This window comes from Lycium barbarum, chromosome 10, assembly GCF_019175385.1.
Source record: "Lycium barbarum isolate Lr01 chromosome 10, ASM1917538v2, whole genome shotgun sequence".
Taxonomy (NCBI): Eukaryota; Viridiplantae; Streptophyta; class Magnoliopsida; order Solanales; family Solanaceae; genus Lycium; species Lycium barbarum.
This window is the reverse complement of record NC_083346.1, coordinates 107871357-107893968: the sequence shown is the minus strand read 5'-3', so window position 1 is coordinate 107893968 and position 22612 is coordinate 107871357. Positions and strand designations below refer to the sequence as shown.

The 22612-nt window shown below is 33.4% G+C and overlaps 2 protein-coding genes across 2 annotated transcripts; one reads left to right on the top strand and one right to left on the bottom strand.

Moving 5' to 3' along the window:
* Nucleotides 1–200: 200 nt before the first annotated feature.
* LOC132613277 (uncharacterized) lies at nt 201–6035 on the bottom strand. Its single transcript, XM_060327303.1, has 16 exons — nt 5999–6035; nt 5858–5929; nt 5718–5752; nt 5241–5356; nt 4878–5006; nt 3927–4299; nt 3758–3829; nt 3520–3660; nt 2937–3062; nt 2191–2840; nt 1954–2101; nt 1488–1506; nt 1383–1417; nt 964–1262; nt 646–876; nt 201–555 (listed from the first exon to the last, which is right to left on the bottom strand). Exons 1-16 carry the CDS (start codon nt 6033–6035, stop codon nt 330–332), a joined length of 2709 nt encoding a protein of 902 aa, XP_060183286.1. The 3' UTR covers nt 201–329.
* An 11406-nt stretch (nt 6036–17441) lies between these two features.
* LOC132614361 (auxin efflux carrier component 3-like) lies at nt 17442–22219 on the top strand. Its single transcript, XM_060328788.1, has 6 exons — nt 17442–19011; nt 19533–19812; nt 20274–20359; nt 20919–21076; nt 21437–21513; nt 21600–22219. The coding sequence occupies exons 1-6, from the start codon at nt 17796–17798 to the stop codon at nt 21664–21666; spliced, it is 1884 nt and encodes a 627-aa protein (XP_060184771.1). The 5' UTR covers nt 17442–17795; the 3' UTR covers nt 21667–22219.
* Nucleotides 22220–22612: the final 393 nt, after the last annotated feature.

The window sequence follows — 22612 nt, the reverse complement described above, 5'->3', positions numbered from 1 at the left end:
ACAAACTGTAATTTTAAAAATGGACTTATGGAATATATCTGAGTTATATTTTCTGTATATATCGACTGTATTTAAATGGTTATATATACTACTTTGTTAAATGAATACATTTCACAGATAATGAAAAATGGAATTTATGCATTGAAAAAATAACATACTTGAAAGAAGCAACAATATAAAAACCATAAGGTGGTGTTCAATATTAATCATCCTAAAAAAGATTACTACACATGAAACAATATATCCAAAATGAAAAAACAGCAACAAAAGTCGCAACCAACTATGCTATTGTTCAACATGAAAATCAAAAACACAAATGAATTGGTGGCCTAATCAAGATCCTCTTTATCAACTGCATCGTAATCAACTGCCGGTCTAATTGGTCTTGGAGGCTGCTCGTTATCACTTGATGCATTGTTGTTTGACTTATCCCATGCATAGTCGCATAAAAGGGCACCATATCTCATACGGAGTAACTTTGCATCGAATTCGGTTGGGATGACTGCACTTGAGCTCAAGTATTCAGCGAAGGCTGCCACATACACACCACAATCCCTGGAACAAAAATGATCAAAAAATTTACTTATCAAAACCCACGAAAAAAAAGATGTATTTATTGTGTTTTTTATTGGAATAGATTCTTACATGCTAGAGGGAGCTTGTTGCGGGAGATTGTCTACATTCACAATGTCAAAGTTGTCGGTCTGTTCTCTATTTCTGTAAGAAGGATGTGTGACAAAATCTATATCCCCCTTCTTCTCATAGAAATCAGTCATTTGTAGACTATGTGTCACTAGAGTAGCCAACATTTTCACTCCGACTCTAACGACAGCATCATGCCCTGCAGCTCGGTATGAGTTGTATACGTAGATGGACCTGTTTGTAAAAAGAAAATATAAGAAAAAAACAAACATATAAAATTTGTAGAAAAATGAATGATCTTTTCATTGGATGAGAGCAGACCTGTCAGTGAATGATATCACAACCAAAATCCAGTGATTTTCCTCTTTTATGTTGACAGGAATTAGTACGTTGTCAACAGTATACCATGGTACATTAGCCAACAGCCTGTGCCCGTTAATGTACTCACACAGTTCATCTTCCTTACTGGCGACACATGTGGATGAATCAGGGTTTTCCCAAGATTTGTAAATTTCAGCAACTAAAGTGTGAAAAATACAGCTGGCAGTGGTGAATCTATAGTTGTTGTTATTGTGATACTTCCCCTTCTTGCGTAGGTAGTAGAAAATAACATCAATATGCTGTAAAAACATCACTTCAGTGACTATAATCAACACTATGTTCAAAAAAAATATTGCTGTGTATATAGTAAATATAGTGAAATATACTCTTAAACATAGTAAAAATACAATTCTGTATACCTGGACAGTACTGTGCTCAACTAGTAAATTAATGTCTGTATATTAAATATAGTGCAAGTATAATGATGACAATATTCTAAAAATACAAGTTGTGACAATAAGTACCTAAACCTACTCCATCAACCTAAAACAATAAAAACATGGTTCAAATGAATTTAAAGGCATCAGCAAAACAGATACACATATACACATATATAGTACTGCTTTAAAAGTTAAAAGTTTCAGTTAAATATAGAGAAAATATATGGTAAATATGCCTGAAATATATTTTCAACAACAGAAACCGGATCATTAATTGGCAACCCAACTCCCTCAACCTAAAACAATAAAAACATGGTTCAAATGAATTTAAAGGCATCAGCAAAACAGATACACATATACACATATATAGTACTGCTTTAAAAGTTAAAAGATTCGGTTAAATATAGAGAAAATATATGGTAAATATGCCTGAAATATATTTTTTACTATATATGTCAAATATAGTAAAAAATATACTCTAGATACATCACATTGTAATTCTATTATAAAACATAAAAAAATTAGATAACAAGCAGAAAGATATCAAAACCTCATCAGTCCAAAGTTGCCCATCCATAGATAACAAGTAGAACCAGTTTTTGTCGGCTACGGCTGTAACGCCTAAATGCAACCGAAGTTCGGCATTCGCAGGATCGAGTCCTTCCTTGTTCTTTCTGTAATGATTTTCATTTGGCTTCCTGTATATCAACAATGGAAAGAATATACGTTAAGTTTATTGATAATTGAATTCTGGAAAACTAAAAAAACAAGTTGTGACAATAAATACCTTTTGTCATGCGATTTCAACAGATCCTTCTCAAGCCACTTTTGATATTCTTGAAGAAACGAAGTATCTAACGGGGCATTTATAGGGTGGTCAACAAATGGGTGTTTTTTCTGATAAATGCAAGGACCGATATTTTTGGCAGAAGAACCCGCTGAGCTGAAATTGGGACAATAAGGGGACAGGTTATATTTGCTTGGTTTCCTTTCTTGGGCAGCACCTGGATGGACAATGATCTGTTTTTCAGAGTTTGAAAACTGTGCAGTCTCACCACTTGAGCTTTGGCCCGCATTTGGTTGTACGGGAACTTGTTGTCCAGTTTCATCGCTTGAATTGTGGCCAACTATCGGTTGTACTCCAACTTGCTGTTCAGTTTCATTAGTTGAACTTTGTCCGGTTGTTGGTTGTACTCCAAGTTGGATTGGTATCTGAGAATCAGGAATCATCCACTGAGAGATGGTTACCGGGTTATTGTCCACATTCTGAGGAGTCCTTAAACTTGACAAATCGGTTTGATCATCGCGTGGTACTGGAGGAGGACCGAGAGGAATAACACATGCTAAAGGGCAGTTGATTAGCAAGTCCGCTACCATTTCCTCTGATGCGGTAAATTCAGCATTAGCATTCTCCATATCGCCGATTTGCTGAGATTCCTGAAATAAAAAACAAGAAAAAAATGACTGGTGTTTGTCAATTATTGCTTATCAAAATGACATTTCAGTACTTAAAAGCCACATTTCAGTACTTACATCAAAATTTAAATGGATTGGTGTTATGGGCACTCCATCTGTTTGTGCATCACTTTTAACTCCGGTTTCTTTATCCACATCAACAACAGAAACCGGATCATTAATTGGCAACCCAACTCCCTCAACCTAAAACAATAAAAACATGGTTCAAATGAATTTAAAGGCATAAGCAAAACAGATACACATATACACATATATAATAGTGCTTTAAAAGTTAAAAGTTTCAGTTAAATATAGAGAAAATATATGGTAAATATGCCTGAAATATAGTAAACAAAAATCAGAATAAGTAACATTGAACATAATAATCAAAATACAATTAAAATACAGCCACAACATATATGAAAAACTAATATTATAATATCAATCCAAAACAAATATAGCACTGCTAGTATATATAAACACAATCATAACAAAAATAGCACAAATAGATACATCAAAAAGAACACTACTAACAAATCACCATGTGAAAACTATATATGTAAATACACTATGGGTAATACAAAAACACAACTAAAAATCCAATATTTTTACTTTGAATAATATACTGCAAATATAGAAAAGTGAAAGAAAAAATGAGTACCACTGGATGACTCCTCTGCGCGGAAGTGGCACCACCACCTTGATTCTCTTTGGTTGAAAGCTTTACTGCACCGCCACTTTGATTGCCTTGAGAAATCCCACCATCACTATGTAAGTCAGCTTTTAACATTGTGTCGCCGACCTTTAAAATTTTCCAAAAGAAAATATAAAGTCTTCCAATAAATATATCAAAATAACTTTAAAAGTAAATAATTTCCATTTTTAGTGTTGATTTTTACCTTATCTGGTGTTTGATTGCCCTTTATTGCATCTAACAACTTTTTGAAGTTGTTATCCATGTAGTCAAACACCTACAGTTTTGAAAGATAAAAAATAGAATTAGAATTGTTAATTACTTGACACAAGCAATATGAAGTAAAAAAAACATATTGAAAACAAAACGCCTACTTCTTTCTTGAAAATCCGAATCTCTTCCCTTATCAGTTTAAACTCATCTGTTCGGGGTGCTGTAGGTGCATCTGGTTTCCTTGTCCCTTTTATCCCAGATTCCTTCCGTGATGGTTGTTTCCTGGAAGGAGGAACAGAAACTGGAAACTGCGTCCGTTTCTTGCCTCGCGGGGAATCAGAATTGGCACTCCATTGTTGCTGTTTGCCACTGGACAAATGCGGTGGTGTGGTACTAAAATTATCGTAATCATCGTCTACCAAATCAGTACCATGTACACCATCAACTCCATGTTTGACGTCTGGTATGTCATGTGCAACAGGAGGCAATTTAAGAGTTTCCAACTCATGGGGTGTTGGCACAACTTCCTCAAATCTACAGGACTATGAACAACAAAATATAGAAACTATATTACCGTATATATCTACATTGGTAACATACTAAAAATATGAGGAAAATATAGTCAAAATATATTGATCACAAATGACTTATTTCATAAATATAGACAAAATATAATCAAAATATAGCATGTAAAACAAACATATTAAAACAGTTAAATGGTAAAAGACACAAAACTGCTAAAAGACTGTTTTACCGGATTTTTATCGTCTCTGAACATGCCATCCATCAATCTCTTGAATTCTGGTTTTCCTTCCGTAGTCCGCCAGTTCAAAATTCTAAGAATTAAATTCCCCGTCTTAACTGCAATGGTGGACGGGACTTTTGAGCAACATTCATACAACCATACTTGCATAGCAAGCGGTAAACCATGAATCCTATAATATTTCTTAAAACCAGCATATTTCTGCCCGATGCTTACAACCAACTCTCTAAACGAATCTTTACCCCAAGGATACTCATTATATCTCCCGTCCTCTACAACATCAAAATGGATCCTTGGTATGTTTGTTGAGTTCGGCTCACCACAATGTACCCACGTATTTATGAAATACAATATTGCCATCTTGACTGCGTCATCCCCTTTATCATCCCAGACAGTCTTGTTGAAACACTCAATAAGCTCGTGTCTTTTAACTGGCAATTGGTTCTCCTGATTTCTACCAAAATACTCAACCATAAGCCTATTCGGTTTTGAGTTATCATAAACAAAATCATTTTCATCAGATACACAATCTAGCCCAGTGATCAGTGCAAATTCTCTAAGGCCAAAACGCAGAACTTTACCATTTATTTCAAATGTAAAGCACCTATATGTACTGCCCCTAAGTTCTTTGACCATAAAGCACCGAAAAATCTGTGCTTGTACATCCAATTGCTGCATTCTAAGATATTTACCAAAACAAGAATTCCTAAACATATCCATTTGTGGATCTGTTAGTTTGCCTCTAATATCTTGCATTACATTAACATTCGTGTATCTACACATAGATGGTGCCACAGCAGGGTGCTTGGTAACCAAAAATTTAGATACCTGAAACAAAATGCCAAAAAAACACGTATGATTGACATATATCGACTGAATGTACTTAAAAATATACACAAAATAACTGTCAACAAAATAATAACTGAATGTACTTAAAAATCTTAAAAATTACTGTAATAACTGTCAACAAAATATACACAAAAATAACTGAATGTACTTAAAAATCTTAAAAATCACAGTTATGGTGAAGAAAAATACACACAAAATAACTGAAGAAACATGTGTAAAAAAAACACAGAAATATACTTAAAATGCACATATAATATAGATCTGGTTAATTCACAGATCTGTAATAACTGAACTAAAAAAAAAAAGAACTAAATATACTGAAAATACAACAAAAACATACCTCTTCATCATCATCCTCATCCACATTACGTTTGGCTTTAGCAATTTTTTTGCCCCTAACATTAACAACATTGTCACCAGCCTTTCTCTTCTTTTGTTTCTCCATTTGAGAAACATTTTTCAATTTTTCTTGTTGTTTACTCTTCGAATCAACATATTCCTTAGAACGCCTAGGATCGTTAATTCTTTTTGAACGATTCTCAGCATAAGAGCCTGCAATGGCAGTTTCATGTTGAAAAATTCCCAAAGAAAAATTAGGAATCGCACATTCGGGTTCTATACCTGTATTTCTCATCGGAGTAGCAGCTTTCTTAGTCATTCCAATTGAATCTAAGAAAAAACAACCAAGAACAAACACTGATAGTTAATTACTTAGACTTGCATTCCTGATTCAAACGAAAAAAAACACCCAAAATATAGGTTAAATACACGGTAAAAAATAAAAATCTGTATAGAATCTTACTTTATTTTGGGAATTAGATTTGAAACGTGAGAGAAATCAATGAATAATTAATTAGAGATAAAACAGGAAGTTGAATAATTGAAAAACTGATTTGAAATTGGAGGAAAGTAATGGATATGGTGAATAATGGTGTGTATTTAGGAGGTAGGAGAGAGACACGTTTTTTTTTTTGCTTAAATTTAGGGGAGTGGGAAGTTATCAGATGAGTGGTAAAAACATGGTAGCTATGTGAAGTAAATATGATATATTTTAGCTACTAAATATAATTATTGAAAAGTTTAGTTATGTTTCATAAATAGGTAATAATGGAACCTATGCCAAGTAAATTTTAAAAAAAAAATTAATGACCTTATCTGTAATATGCAAATGATTTACATGATTGCTGATTTTGGGTTTGATTTATCACTAAATTTGGGGGCTTCAATTGGATGTTATCCTTCACGTGTCAAGATCTAATTTAATGTTATTAGCGACAAATCAGTAAACATTAACTAAATTGCCTATGATATATCTTATTGGATTTTTTACTTATACATTAATATGGTTGTTTTGTAACTAACATTTATTAAATTATATATGTGGCCGGTTAATAAAATCAAATGTGGATTCCCAGCTTGCATAATTGAACAAGTGATTTATTTAAACTATCATAAAGCTGAATTTACAGTTTGCTATATCTCATGATTAGTTAACCAAGGGCGAAAAAAATACTCTCTCCGTTCACTTTTACTTGTCCACTTTGGACTTTTCACGCTGTTTAAAAAATAATAAATGAAGTGCATAATTTACCAATGTGCCCATATTAATTATTGCATAGTTTTATTGGATTTGAAAAAAATGATTTGAAGTGAGTAATTAATACTATGGATAAAACAAGAAAAATAAAATTGTCTTCTCTTGATATGCTAAAAGTGAGAAGTAAAAGTAAAAATCTAATTTTGAAATACTGGAAAAGTAAAAGTGAACGGAGGGAGTATCTCTGTAGTCCAACATATAACAAAAATATTGATAATTAAATAGTTAAGAGTATCAATGTTTGCTCTGACCCAAGTAGCATGGAGCACGCGGAATCCCATGTGAATTAGCAAGGACCACCATGTAAGGCTAAATATTTTTGGGTGACCGAAAGCAAAGTAATATCGTTAGGTAAGTGTGAAAGAACCCTCATCGGGGAGTGAAATAGAATATGAAATTGTAAGCTCCCAAGCAACGGAAGGAGTCAGGACTCTGACCGCGTGCTATTGAAGAATGAGCCGGCGACGCATAAACAGTGGATTTATCATCATCTGTAAATGGTAGAGCTTAATATGACGGTTTTTTTCCATATAAATATTATTGTTATAATATTTTTAATAAATGTCCTGTTAATGAAAGGAACCCATTAGCAAAAGGATCGATCTTGACTAAGAAAAAAGGATTGGGCTCCTCTCTATTTCCATTCTCTTCATTTCCCCAAGTTCTATCTTAAATTAGAGACACATGACATGAGTTAGAATTAATGACTAAGATTTAATTAACTAAAACAAGTCTCTAACCATGATTTACATAATTAATAACTTATCTATAAATATATTAAAATATTCTCTCTCTTCCTATTTTAGTTTCCTAGCAGTAAAATCCAAAATCCCCTTTCTCCCTATCAGTTTACCCGATCTTCTCTCCCTTTTCGTAGTGTGTTAATTGACAGGTGAGTTTCACAAAGCATATCCATCCCAAGCCCCGGATAAAGGAGAAGAAATGCGGATGTTGACGACCAGTATAAAAATGTCTAATGATGATAAATTCTCTAATCCTCTTATCTTAGAGTATAATGAATCTGAATAAAGTGGAATTGATAAAGAAGATCTTACAAAGCAGATACTTATTAATTTTGGATTGAGAGGCAATTCAGTGATTGGGTTTTAATCCTGTGAATTAGTAATATATTCTGTGAATTAGTAGCGGAATATATTATGTGAATTTGTAATATCACAGAATCACCAATTGAATAATGAGTCTAATTCTGCGTAGGAAAAAAGAATAAGTGGAAAACTAAAATAGGAAGAGAGAGAATATTTTAATATATTTATGGATAAGTTATTAATTATGTAAATCATGGTTAGGGACTTGTTTTAGTCAATTAAATCTTAGCTATTAATTTTAACTCATGCCATGTGTCTTTAATCTAAGGTAAAACTTGGGGAAAATGGAGAAGAGCCCAATTAAAGAAAAAGAATCAATAAAACTGAAATTGATACGTTTTAAGCAGAGATATTTGGAAGGTGAAGATTGCTATGTGTAATTATAAGTCAATATGGAAAAGAGATAATTGGAACTTTTGTTGCGAGATACTTTAGGATCAAGCAACAATTATGGATGGGAGATGTTGATGATACATATAAATGAGATATATTTAGTTAACAAATAAAATTTGCAAAGTTCTCTCTCCCGGAAAATATGGCAAATGAAAATTCATCTAGCCAATCACGATTTATTTAGGCCAATTACATACACAGCCCCTTACTAGTATTGTTTAAATATTCATGTTTAAAAGAAGAAATAATTATTAAATTGTATAGTTAATTAGCATAAGTTCGTCAACGACAAATCAATTATAATTTTAAAAGGACTTTAACTTCTACAACTAATAATATAAAAGAATTTTATTACTCTATTATATCAGTTAAAACATCACTACAAGTCGTAAAAAAAGTATAATTAGTAATTTGAAAATAAGGTAAATTATATGTTACAGCAGATTAAGGAAGGTGATACTAACATGATGAATCTTTCTAAATGTAGATATCAACACCAAATTTTATTAAAGTTACATATATGGAAAATTGAATAAAAGCAAATTAATTAGTATAGGAAGCATCTAACACGAGAGTGATTGCCTTACCGTTGGGGACTAAAAACAAAAAAGTCACGGACAGGCTTCAATTCACCAAAATTATTGCACGTGAAATCTTATTAAAATAAATAAATAATCCAAACAAATTCCAAAACAAACTTCTAATCTTTGATTGTCCTCTCAACTTTTGACCAATTATTGAATTTATTGGCCAATATCATTTTCATCGTCTACTTTATTATTCAATAATTTGCAGATTGAGGACCCCCTTGTTTCACTTTACAGCACTTATTATACCAAACTTTGACCTTAAAAGGAAAAAAGTAAGGAAAAAAGAGTTTACTGTTATGAAATAAAACTATGAAGTAAATACACAGAAGAAATATGTAGAGAGAATATGTAGAGAGATATCAGATTATATTACTTCTGTCCTTTCAACATTGCATCTGTGCATCCTATTTATAGAAGCAACAGGACATGGGATATTTTGAGATATTTTGGGATATTTTGAGATATTTCTAACTTAATGGATATCCACTAATTTGGGATATTTATAACACTCCCCCTTGGATGTCCATTAATAGATGATGTACCTCGTTAAAACCTTATTAAAAAAAACCCTGTGGGAAAAAGTCCTAATGAAGGAAAAAGAGTGCACATATCTAGAAATACGCTTTGAGAGCTGCCTCATTAAAAACCTTACCAAGAAAACCCAATGGGACAAAACTTGGTTAAGGAAAAAAGAGTACAACGCGTATTTCACTCCCCCTGACGAAAATCAAGATTCAGATGTCGGAGTCTTCGCATTCCAATCTTGAATATCATCTTCTCAAGAGTTGAAGTTGGCAAAGATTTAGTGAACAAATCTGCAGGATTGTCACTTGAACAGATTTGTTGCACATCAATATCACCATTCTTCTGGAGATCATGTGTGAAAAATAACTTTGGTGAAATGTGCTTTGTTCTATCTCCTTTTATGAAACCTCCTTTTAATTGAGCTATGCATGCAGCATTATCTTCATATAATATATTTTTGTATTACACTTCAAGCCACATCTTTCTCTGATGAAATGTATCACTGATCTCAACCACACACATTCTCTACTTGCTTCATGAATAGCGATTATCTCAGCATGATTTGAAGAAGTAGCAACAATGGACTGCTTGGTCGATCGCCATGATATAGCAGTACCTCCGCATGTAAACAGATAGCCCGTTTGAGATCGAGCTTTATGTGGATCAGATAAATAACCTGCATCTGCATAACCAACAAGATCTGTACTACCTTTGTTAGTATAAAACAGACCCATATCGCTAGTTCCCTTCAGATATCGCAATATATGCTTAATCCCGTTCCAATGCCTCCGTGTAGGAGAAGAGTTATATCTTGCTAGCAAATTAACAGAAAATACTATGTCAGGTCTTGTAGCATTAGCAAGATACATAAGTGCACATATTGCACTAAGATATGGTACTTCAGGACCAAGTAGCTCTTCGTTTTCTTCCTGAGGTCGGAACGGATCTTTGCTCACTTCAAGTGAGCGAACAACCATAGGAGTACTTAAAGGATGCGCATTGTCCATGTAAAACCGATTTAAAACTTTCTCAGTATAGGCAGATTGATGTATAAAGATCCTTTTTTCGAAATGTTCAATTTGCAGACCAAGACAGAGTTTTGTCTTTCCGAGATCTTTCATCTCAAATTCTTTCTTCAAATATTCAATCGCCTTTTGGAGCTCTTCTGGAGTTCCAACGAGGTTTATGTCATCAACATAAACAGCAAGTATAATGAACCTTGATTTTGTTTTCTTAATAAAAACACATGGACAAATGGCATCATTTATATATCCTTCATTTATCAAGTACTCACTTAGGCGATTATACCACATACGCCCTGATTGTTTTAAACCATATAATGATCTGTGTAATCTGATTGAATACATTTCCCGAGACTTTAAACCAAATGCTTCAGGCATTTTATATCCTTCAGGAATTTTCATATAAATTTCATCAAGTAAGCCACATAGGCCGTGACAGCATCCATCAGTATAAATAATGTGACATCTTCTGTTGTTTGGACTGCTGGCCCAATAAACATTACGTTTACCAAGATGCATCATTTTACTTGGTAATTATTCTACGTCAACATGCTTTAAGAGACGTAGAAATCAAATCCTCACGACCTTATACAATATTGCGCGCTATATTGTATATTGTCGACAAGATATCATGTTGTATCGGTTCGCAATTCGACATAACTTACTGAGATTCATTATTTTCAGGTACCTGAACCTCCCATAAGGTTTATGAAGTGTTATGTCGTAGCTCTTCAAGAGCACATTGCCTCCTTATTATGATCATTCGCTCCTCCCTTTTTCAAGGATTATTATATTTGGAACCGATTGGTCTACCATGCTCCATGCACGCTATAGACTTTGTCCTTCAGGGACATTAAGAGCATTTTGCAGATGAAATATGAAATAGTTGGGTCAGCAAATGCTTCCAGCATTTGACTTGAATTATCTGAGGATCATACTGATGATAATTCACAACATATTTCTTAGCTGCTTATTCTCTCCCCTTTATTTTAGTGACATATGTCCCCATTTTCTTTGGGAAAATCCATCTGTGTGCATCATGGTATATCCATTAATCATATACCGCACATCAAATGCTAAAACATGAAAATATCTAGTTCCTGACCCTGAACCAAATATGAGGGGAGAATTTATCAAAATTTATTGATCTGAAGCATACAAGTGTTGTTGTATGCAATATATCATATCTCAGACCAACATCTGAAACTCTGTTCTCATAAGCAATGGTTTAGCTGTATTATGGAGGCATCCAATGCCAAACCAACTTAGATATAAATCAGCATTATCAAGATGATTATCTTGATTACATATTCTGAAAATTGTGCTTCCAACTCAATTATTTTGAGCAAGCAACTTTGTAAATGTCAAACTGCCAGTTGACAATAAACATACATGTGACTGTCTTAAATAGATGCATCTATTTAAGACATCACATTGCAGGTGAAGGGGCCCACATTCACCTTTTATATTTTTCAGAATTTTGGGGATTCAGTCCCAACATTAGCTGGTGTAATCAACTTATTATGAGAACAAGCAACACAAACAAATTCTTGAAGAATCTTCTAGTTCTTCAATATGTTTTTTAATACTCAATTAGCACATCAGATTTAAATCAGGACGATCAAAATGGTCTTGTCAACTGATAAAATTATCTGTACCCGTAAACTTCAAGTTTACTATGACGAGTGCTATTTCTTTTAATAAACTTCTGGTTTACTATTGCATAAAATTTTATGTCAAAACTTCTGGTTTATTGTGACATGCGATCTCATCATGCTCGGGTAACGCTTTACACACGTGACCCTACCCGTAATAAGTTGGAGATATTCAATCTTCCAATCATCTGTAGTCTCAATATGATGACCATTTTTCTCGCTAGTAAACTTCAGGTTTACTATAATTTATTTTCCGATCGAAATAATTATGATCTGAGATGAATGGTACTATCATATATAAGCTCTTCGAGAGACATCAATTTGTTCACCATAATCATATATTATTTGGACACTGCTAGTGTCATGATACTTGTAAATAAATAATTAGCTCTTCTGGAGCCTTTGATCATTAATTTCTATTACCAAATATTTCTTAAATACTTCTGGTACCATTAAAGCAAATTTCGACACTACTGGTGTCACGAAATAAACATTGAATTCTAAACTTCAATATTTCAAACATCTCCTTCAGGGAGATTCATCATTAACTGAGAATTTTGTATCTAAGCTCAAACACATAATAATCAAATCCTTCATAAAGAAATACATTAATTGTTATTTCCTTCAAGGAAATCAATAACAACTAACCATAATGTATTAATGTGGTTATAGGAGAAAGCATTCTACTCTTCTTCATTTTGCCTTAGAAATATGTTTCGATGTACGATAGGTACATATAGCAATGTCTGACTTTCATACCACCAGAATATAACATCTACATTCCTTGTATTTTATCCCTCCAGGAGATAAGTTGTGGTATTTGTTCATTCACTTCGGGGAATGAAACCTGATTATTTAAATGTGCTTGAAATACGACGCTCATCAATAGCTCGTTATTTTGCTCAAACACAAGAAAATATTGCTTCAAAGTATTTCTCAGATATTTTGGTAATTCTTTCTGCTTCAGGAGTAAAGTTTCAAGTTTTACCACTTCGGGAGTAAAGTTTAAAGGTTGACTAATTCAGGAGTAAATTTCTGAATTCTACTACTTCGGGAGTAGATTCCAGAGTTGTACTATTTCAGGAGTAGAATTAAAAATCTTACTACTTCAGGAGTAAATACATAGGCTTACTACTTCTGGAGTAGAATTCAAAGTTTGCTACTCGTGGAGCAAAATTATGAGTTTAGTACTTCGGGAGAAAAACATATAATATTCAGAATATTTCTTCTCAATTATTCTACCTCTTCTGGAGATGGATCATAATATTTTCACAATCAAATGCACGTTTATATTTATAGGCTTTACTATATATTATCACATTCACTTCAGGGAATGGATCTATATTTGCAACATTTATCAAAAGTTTTCATTCTTCAGGAATAAAACATAATTATCTGAACGTGCCTTAAGCATATCAAATCGTGATAGCTTATAGCCTCTTTTAAGATATTGCTACTTCAGGAGCAAATCGAGGCATACATATAATGTGAAGAATTTTTCTCTAACACATCTTCAATCATAAACACAATAAGCCCGTAAAAATATTACCACTTCTGGTGTTCACTGATATAAACTCATTTAATCATTTCATATTTGCGAACTAACCTTCCAGTAGAATATTGGCATAAGGCCTTCAGCAACTTTGGTTTCAAGATATTTTGTCAAAAAGAGGCCGAAGTGCTATATTCCATAGTAATATTTAAAAAAAAGAAAGGCCATGTTTCTTAGTTCTTACTACGCTGATGGTGAGCTTCTCCCAAAAATCAATTTAAAATTTTCGTAGTTGTTAAAGTCAACAACAATCAACCATCAAAACAAAGATAGAAAAATACTTGGAACATGTTACCTGAACTGTTTAAACTAAATAAGTACTGCAAGTCCTTTACTTTATCTCCAGTGAGGCAACGACTTGTACTCAGTGTAATTCCAAGAATTGCACCTTCGAGACTTTCAAAATATTTGCTCAAGATGGCTAAGGCTCGTGCTGATAACGTGTTATGAAATAAAACTATGAAGTAAATACACAGAAGAAATATGTAGAGAGAATATGTAGAGAGATATCAGATTATATTACTTCTGTCCTTTCAACATTGCATCTGTGCATCCTATTTATAGAAGCAACAGGACATGGGATATTTTGAGATATTTTGGGATATTTTGAGATATTTCTAACTTAATGGATATCCACTAATTTGGGATATTTATAACATTTACATTCTTATATGGAAAAATGTAATTGTAGTAGTAATATTTTTTTGTGATTAAAAGTCTCAAAACTCATAAAGTAGTAGTTAGGACACAGAGCCCATTTGGATTGACTTATAAGTTGCTTATAAGTTATTTTTAGTTTTTTTTAGTGTTTGGCTGACCAGCTTAAAGTCATTTTGTGCTTAAAATAAGCTCAAAAAAATAATTAGACCCATTTGACTTAGCTTATTTAAAGTAGCTTATAAGCTGAAAACAGCTTATAAGTAAAAAAAAATAAGTTAGACTACCTCAATTTATTTTTTTTAGCTTATAAGCTGCAAACAACTTATAGGCTTAGCTCATCCAAACAGGCTCTAGTATGAGTTGTCGAAGCAGCTTGCCAATTCTTGTGGAGAAATTAAATTCTTATTAGTTGGACAAGAATTAAATTACATTATCCAGAAAGTAAATCTATGTTTGGAAGCTAGTCTCTCTTTCTCTCTTTTGACTGACACACAAATGCTTGTCGAGTAAGAAGGAATTTGGCATTTAAATTAATTCTTTTATTTTAATTTAGGCGATACTTTTTTCGTTTTAGTTCGTTTAAAAATTATTTGTTTCTATTTAAAAATAATTTACTTTTATACTTTTTATTTATCATTAATGAGATCATTTATAACAACATAAATTTTTAAGACTTGTTTTAGACCATCAATTTCAAAAGAAAAAAAAATCTTCATTTCTTAAATTCTGTGCACGATTGGCCATGTCCTTTGGTAAAGAAATATAGTAGTGAATACTCTTTCTGGACCCTGCTACTAAGATGTTAACTTCTTTAAATATCCTGTATATGTGGAAGGAACAAAGAAAATAGTCTGATTATCCCGATGACAACAAGAGTAATAATACAGTTTATAATGCTACAATAGTAAAATATAAGTATAGCAAGCAAAATCATATGAAAAGGAAAAGAGAGATATGAGATAACCATAACGGATGCGTCGGAATCAAGTGATTGATATTATCGCTCACACGCTAGAACTTCTTGTTTCCGAAGCCGAATCCATAAACTCCGTTCAACCTTTGATGAGTAATCCTACTGTAGGTGGATTCAATCTGGGAGATGTAGAAATATAACTTCAAGATTCATTATGTTTCCAGGACAATCAAATACCGTCACATAAACCGGGATGGAAAGAATAGTTTTGTCTACGTGAACAATGGTCCCTCGAGGGACATTTAATAAAAAAAATTCTACGCGAACAATGATGTGGTTAAATAACTTTTCTTATTTTTTTTTGCTCCCTCCGTTCACTTTACTTGTCCACTTTAGCATATCAAGGAAAGACAATTTTTGCTTGTTTGTTTTACCCTCAACATTAATAATTTTCAAGTCACTTTCCAAGTCCAATGAGACTATACACCAATTAATATGAGTATTATAGTAAAATACATATTTCATTTATTAATTTTTAAGGGGCGTGCAAAGTCAAAAATAGATAAGTAAAAGTGAACTCGGAAAAAGAAAAAAAAAGACTTAGCCAAAAAGAAGTACATAATAAGAAAATGCTCCACGCTCTACCTTCCGTCCTCCTTAAACTAGGCTTTCTTGCATAGTAGCCTACCTTTGGTCTCAGGTTCACTCCTTTCCCGCTGCTAAGGGAGAGCAAGAAAGAAAATCAAATGATTGTTTTTTAACCAGCGCCTAAGAATGGAACGAACCAAGTTAACCTATACGAGAGTGAGGAATAAAAACCAACAATCAACTTACCGCTTTTGATGTCCCACGATTCTGCTAGTTTAGAAACAAAGGAGAAAGACACCACCGGAGGCAAGCGCTAGGTCAGAAAAGCGATAACTCCAAAATCTCCCCAAGTAGGATTCGAACCTATGACCAATCGGTTAACTGGAATTGGCTCTGTATCAATGGAATCTCATCAACCATACATAACGAATTGATGTGGTATATTCATATCATAATATATGAACAGTAAGAACTGGTATTCTTATTGAGACTATAATTCATAGGGAAGAAAATCGATTTATGGATGGAATCAAATATGCAGTATTTACAGACACATCGTCTTCTTTGTCGTAGAGTTATACTATCCTTATAAAATTATATTTATAGCAAAAAAAAAAAAGAAAAAAAAAGGAGGAAGCATGTACAAGAAAGATGTTACAAATGTCAACAGACAGCCCATGTCAATCTAATACCTGCCACTCTCATTCCCCATGCCAAACCTATTCATTCTATTCGTTCTCTAAAAGGGGCAAGTTCTTAAGTTCAAGAAACTTCTCTAATTTTTTTAATATAAATCTGATATTGCTTTTACTTTTTAAAAATATTTACTATAATCACTACATTTCGTAATTTTTATAGTTGAGCACTTGAGCTCATCGTATAATACTACCAAAAAAATTGGGACGAGAATTATTTTTTACTTCTATACATTGACAATGTAAATTACTCTTCTTTTTTCTTTTATATTATTTGATTATTTTAAAACTAATTATAGAGAGCTTTTCATAAAGTGTGGAATTAGTAATATGAAAACTGAAAAGCAAGACATGTTATATGCTATAACGTGTATCCAAGGTAAAATCTTTTTTCTTTGTCAACATCCCATCTCAGTTTCAACTGGTCCCCATTTGTGTCCCAACTTTCCAGTTCAATCACCCCACTCTCCATACCCAATTTATTTTCGTGGTTTTTTCATCCAGTGTCCAACACCTATATCGGAATTGATTCGATTTCACGCCATAAAGTCTTATATTAAGGAATAAAACACTCCGTAATAAAAGATGACTTCGACCCGACTAAATTTGGATTCGCACTGGAAAGTCTTACATTAAGGAGTAAAACACTCCTTAATAAAAGGCGACTTCATAACTAGGATCCAACTAAGTTTGAATTCGCGCCAGAAAATCTTACATTAAAGAGTAAAACAATCCTTAATAAAGGTGATTTCATAACCAGAATACCAACCAGAGATATCTGATTAAAGATAAAATAAATATTTATCACTCTTCCACAACTCTTATTGGTTCTCCACACTCATTCTTGACTATTTATGTCTTCTCCATTTACATTCTCATGTAACTTCGCTCTCTCCATTCTTCTCCTATTTCTTCTTTCTTCCCAAAAACACACTTCCCCCAATCCTTTTTATAGCCCTCTGATTTGCTGGATAAACACTACACATATGTCCCTTTAGTCAGTATAATACACTAAGTAACAACCTTCTTCTTCCCATTTTTGGCTATTTCCTAGTTTTCGCCCAATCACCATTCTTGAAGAACACAGCACAAAACTGTTTTTCTCAATTTGTGTCCAAAAAAATGATAAGTTGGCATGATCTTTATGTTGTCTTAACAGCCGTTGTCCCTCTATATGTTGCCATGATTTTGGCCTATGGTTCTGTCCGATGGTGGAAAATATTCACACCGGATCAATGCTCCGGTATCAACAGATTCGTCGCGATTTTCGCAGTCCCCTTATTATCATTCCACTTCATTTCTATGAACAATCCATATGAAATGAACTTCCGTTTCATTGCTGCTGATACACTACAAAAAGTTATTATGTTAGTGGTGTTATGTTTATGGGCTAACTTGACCAAAAATGGTAGCCTTGAATGGAGCATAACAATTTTTTCGCTTTCAACACTTCCAAATACACTTGTTATGGGAATTCCTTTGTTGATTGCCATGTATGGTGAGTACTCAGGTAGCTTAATGGTACAAGTTGTGGTGTTGCAATGTATAATATGGTACACCCTTTTGCTTTTCTTATTCGAATATCGCGGTGCTAAGATGTTGATCATGGAACAATTCCCCGAAACAGCAGGGGAAATTGTGTCGTTTAAGGTTGAATCCGATGTTGTTTCCTTAGACGGTCAAGATTTTCTTGAAACTGATGCGGAGCTTGGCCAAGATGGCAAGCTCCACGTTACTGTAAGAAAATCGAATGTGTCTAGAGGGTCATTTGCTATGACCCCTAGACCGTCAAATCTTACTGGGGCTGAAATTTACAGTTTGAGTTCATCGAGAAATCCGACCCCACGAGGGTCAAATTTCAACCACACGGATTTCTATGCAATGATGGGTTTTCCTGGAAGGTTATCGAACTTTGGTCCTGTAGATACAACTCCTAGACAATCTAATTTCGAGGAAAACTGTGCTCAAGGAGCTCTAACGAGCTCCCCAAGATTCGGGTTTTACCCTGCACAATCTAATTTGGTCCCGGCTTCTTATCCGGCCCCCAATCTAGAAATTGCTTCTACAGTTTCCAAGAACCCGAAAAATCATCCGCAACAAGTACAAGTACATTCACAGCAGCAACAACAACAACAGCAGAATGCTAAAGCTAGTCATGATGCTAAGGAACTCCACATGTTTGTGTGGAGTTCAAGTGCCTCACCCGTGTCGGAGGCCGCGGGCCTCCACGTGTTGGGTGGGACGGATTTCTGTGCTAATGAACAGTCTTGTCGGTCTGACGGTGCCAAGGAAATCAGAATGTTGGTTTCTGATCATCCTCAAATTGGGGATAACAAAGGTATAGTTTACTTCTTACTGTTTTATTTACAAGTAAACGGAGTTAGAATTTCGAATTTTAAATAAAAAATTTCGTGTTCTTGAGAAAAAATCTATATATATTAAGTTGATTTTTAAACACAAATATAGAATCTAATCTAAAGCCACTGAATTATATCGATTTCGCAGGCGCAACTCTAGCTCCATCCTATCAGTCTACTCTCTCCATTTCAATTTATGTGAACGAGTTATTATTTCAGAAATTAAACTGTTATTTCTCTAACGATTTTTTTTTAAGCTTTTCTGAAATATTTTGAATCATTAGCTATATTGATTTGTAGAGCATTGTGTAACATTCAAATATATAAATTTTATTTTAAAAATATTTAAAAAATCCATACTCAAATTATTCACAGTCAAATTTGATATTATTTTTTGGTAACTGTCAACTTACCGCAATCTTTATCTGTTATTGGGATATTAGACCGACATTGTTACCAAGTTAATTCATCAATTAAAAAAAAGGACATGCTATTTTTGTAGCAATTTCTCAAGTTGGTGACTTTGATGGTGAAGAATTCAGCTTTGGAGGTGCTAATGGTGGTGTTGGAAAAGATAAAGATGAAAAGAAAGAAGAAAAAGAAGGTCTTACCGGCCTACACACAAGGGCTACCGAAGTTCAAGATTCCGGTACTGGAAAAGTTATGCCTCCGGCAAGTGTTATGACACGTTTAATATTAATCATGGTTTGGCGTAAACTTATCCGAAATCCGAACACGTATTCGAGCCTCATTGGTCTGATTTGGTCCCTAATCTCGTATCGGTAAGTCAATAATTGAATTAAGAAAATTATTATTCGTTCTGTCTCAATTCTGTAGGTGCTTTGACCAATATTTTACGATGAATTTTTCACTAACTTGATATGAGAAAAGTTGCAACTTATACTATTTTTCATATAGTTTTCAAATATATAAATTCTAATTTTAAAAATACTGAGTTATTCTTGAAAGTTTCAAGATTCCGGTGCCGGAAAAGTTATGCCTTCGGCAAGTGTCATGACACGTTTAATATTAATTATGGTTTGGCGTAAACTTATCCAAAATCCGAACACGTATTCGAGCCCTGTTGGTCTGATTTGGTCCCTAATCTTGTATAGGTAAGCTAATTATTGAATTAAGAAATGATTAACTGTCTTAAGTTCTTGGAACATTTGGAATTGATTAAGGAAGATTTTGGATTTTTGTAATTGATTAATATAGATTTATGTTTTGTCCTGTTTTGTAGGTGGCATGTGCATATGCCCAAAATTATGGAGAAGTCAATCTCAATTCTCTCTGACGCTGGCCTTGGAATGGCTATGTTTAGCTTAGGTGAGTAGTCAAACTTCTGAGCTGGTATTTAGGAAAAATCCGAGAGGATAAATTTAACTTATTTACTAACAATGTAAAGATTTTATATGTAGTTAATGTGTTTAACTTATCATAGGAGCGCAGGTAACTTGTTTTATATTTAGATTACTAATCCAATTTCTCAAGAATATTCATTTGTGTTTATCTTTCAGAAGATGACCTGATAGTAAAAGTGAATTCAGGACTTTAACTTGATTAGTTTAACCTTTAAGTTTTCATCACTGAATTAAGTGTATCTTAAAATTATGGGGTCAAATTTCATATTTGTTAAAATTTTAGTAAGTTTTATCATATGTGTTATGCTTTGTGTCAAAAGTACTAAATTTAAATGAACATGATGTGGGAAGACTAGATCCTCTCCGTCTTGATAGTGTAAACTAGGTTCTATATTGTATGAAAATTAAATTCCCAAGAGTGAATGATAGTGCATAAGTCAAATGGTACTAGTAAAAGTAGTTGGCATTTAGTGAAGAATTTGAATGAAGTGTGACATTATTTATTATTGATTGATGATGGATAGGTCTGTTTATGGCACTTCAACCTAAGATAATCGCATGTGGGAACACGGTGGCTGCTTTTGCAATGGCAGTTAGATTTCTAACTGGCCCTGCTGTTATGGCTGCTGCTTCTATTATCGTTGGCCTTCGTGGTACCCTCCTCCATATCGCCATTGTACAGGTAATTAACTATACATAGAAATATTTTTTTTTAATACAAATACGGAATTTAAATTAAGTTATTAGGTTCTGTCGAAACCCGTAACCCAAAAGGTGACCCCCCGGCCGCCCTACTTCGAGAACACTCCAAGGAAATAATGCAATGCCAAGGCAACAGTATAGCAAGTGTATCATAATAGATTTTTTCCGTAAAATAATCGAGTTAATATCATGTGGGTCACGTGTCAAATATTAAACTAATACTACACTTCATTATGAGTATGAATGAATTATATTTTCTCTTTTTTTTTCCTTTCTATTTTTGTAATACTTGTTGTTTAAGGTGCTTTCTAAAATTGTTGAAATGTCATATGTTAATTAGGCTGCATTGCCACAAGGGATTGTTCCGTTTGTGTTTGCTAAGGAGTACAATGTTCATCCAGCTATTCTTAGCACTGCGTAAGCAAAATTTCCCCTAGTTTCTTGAATCATTTTTTGTCCTTTTAATTCTTAATAATAAAGCGATTTTCTTTTTGAAATTTCAGGGTTATTTTTGGAATGTTGATAGCATTACCAATCACATTAGTCTACTATATTGTTCTTGGATTATAAGTAAGGATCAAGCTAGGGCCAATCTCCTAACTAATCGAGTTCAGATATAGCCAATTACGCGATGAGCCGGATCAGGCTAGTATCAATCTCCTAATTAAACGAGTTCAGACATAGCCAATTGAGCAATGAACTGGATATTTTGAGACGAGAGATTTTGAGTAGAAGAATTCATGTCAATATGGCAATATTAGAGAGAAACTTCCTTATCTATGAAGACTCCCAAGGATTTGGAGCTTAGACAAAATGTTTGACTTTATTAGTTTGAGACCCTTTATTTAAGCATCTTTTGCCTCAATTTGAAGAAATTGAGAGAACATTTCATCCAACTAGTCAAAATTGGAGGAAAACAAACAGTCTTAGTATATATGAAGGGGACAAGGAGGCAGCAAACATGGAGGCAATATTCTAGTTTAGCTCCATAATTATTGGCCAGTGTAAAAAAAGGAAACTCCAAACAGCTTATTTGTACAATTCAGATTGATTTTGAGCATTTGACTTCTTTTTATTTTTTATTTTTTATGTGGAGTAATGGTTGATTTTCAGTTTTTAGCTATATTTTCTTTTCTTCTCTATTTATCTCCTCACTTTAGTTTATTGTAAGTCATTGTAGTACATATTTACTTTCATTCAAAGTCGGAGCTAGAATTTTTTAACTCATGAGTTTTAAATGCTAGAAAGACAGATTATTGTATTTTGAACAATTATTTATACATATTAAATAAATTTTCTAAAATAAGTATAGGATAAGAGACAAAGCTGACGGATTCTGCCGAACCTGTAAGCAGTATTGCTACTTCTAGTGGTAATTGCTTTAGATTTTTAAGATTATGGTCTTACATGATCTCATGTTTGCTCGGCCATCCGCACAAATGTCCTATTTCGGGGCTGGTCTTTAATTTTTGCTCCTCAAATCGCTGTCCTTAATTTTTGCCTTTCGGCACTTTAA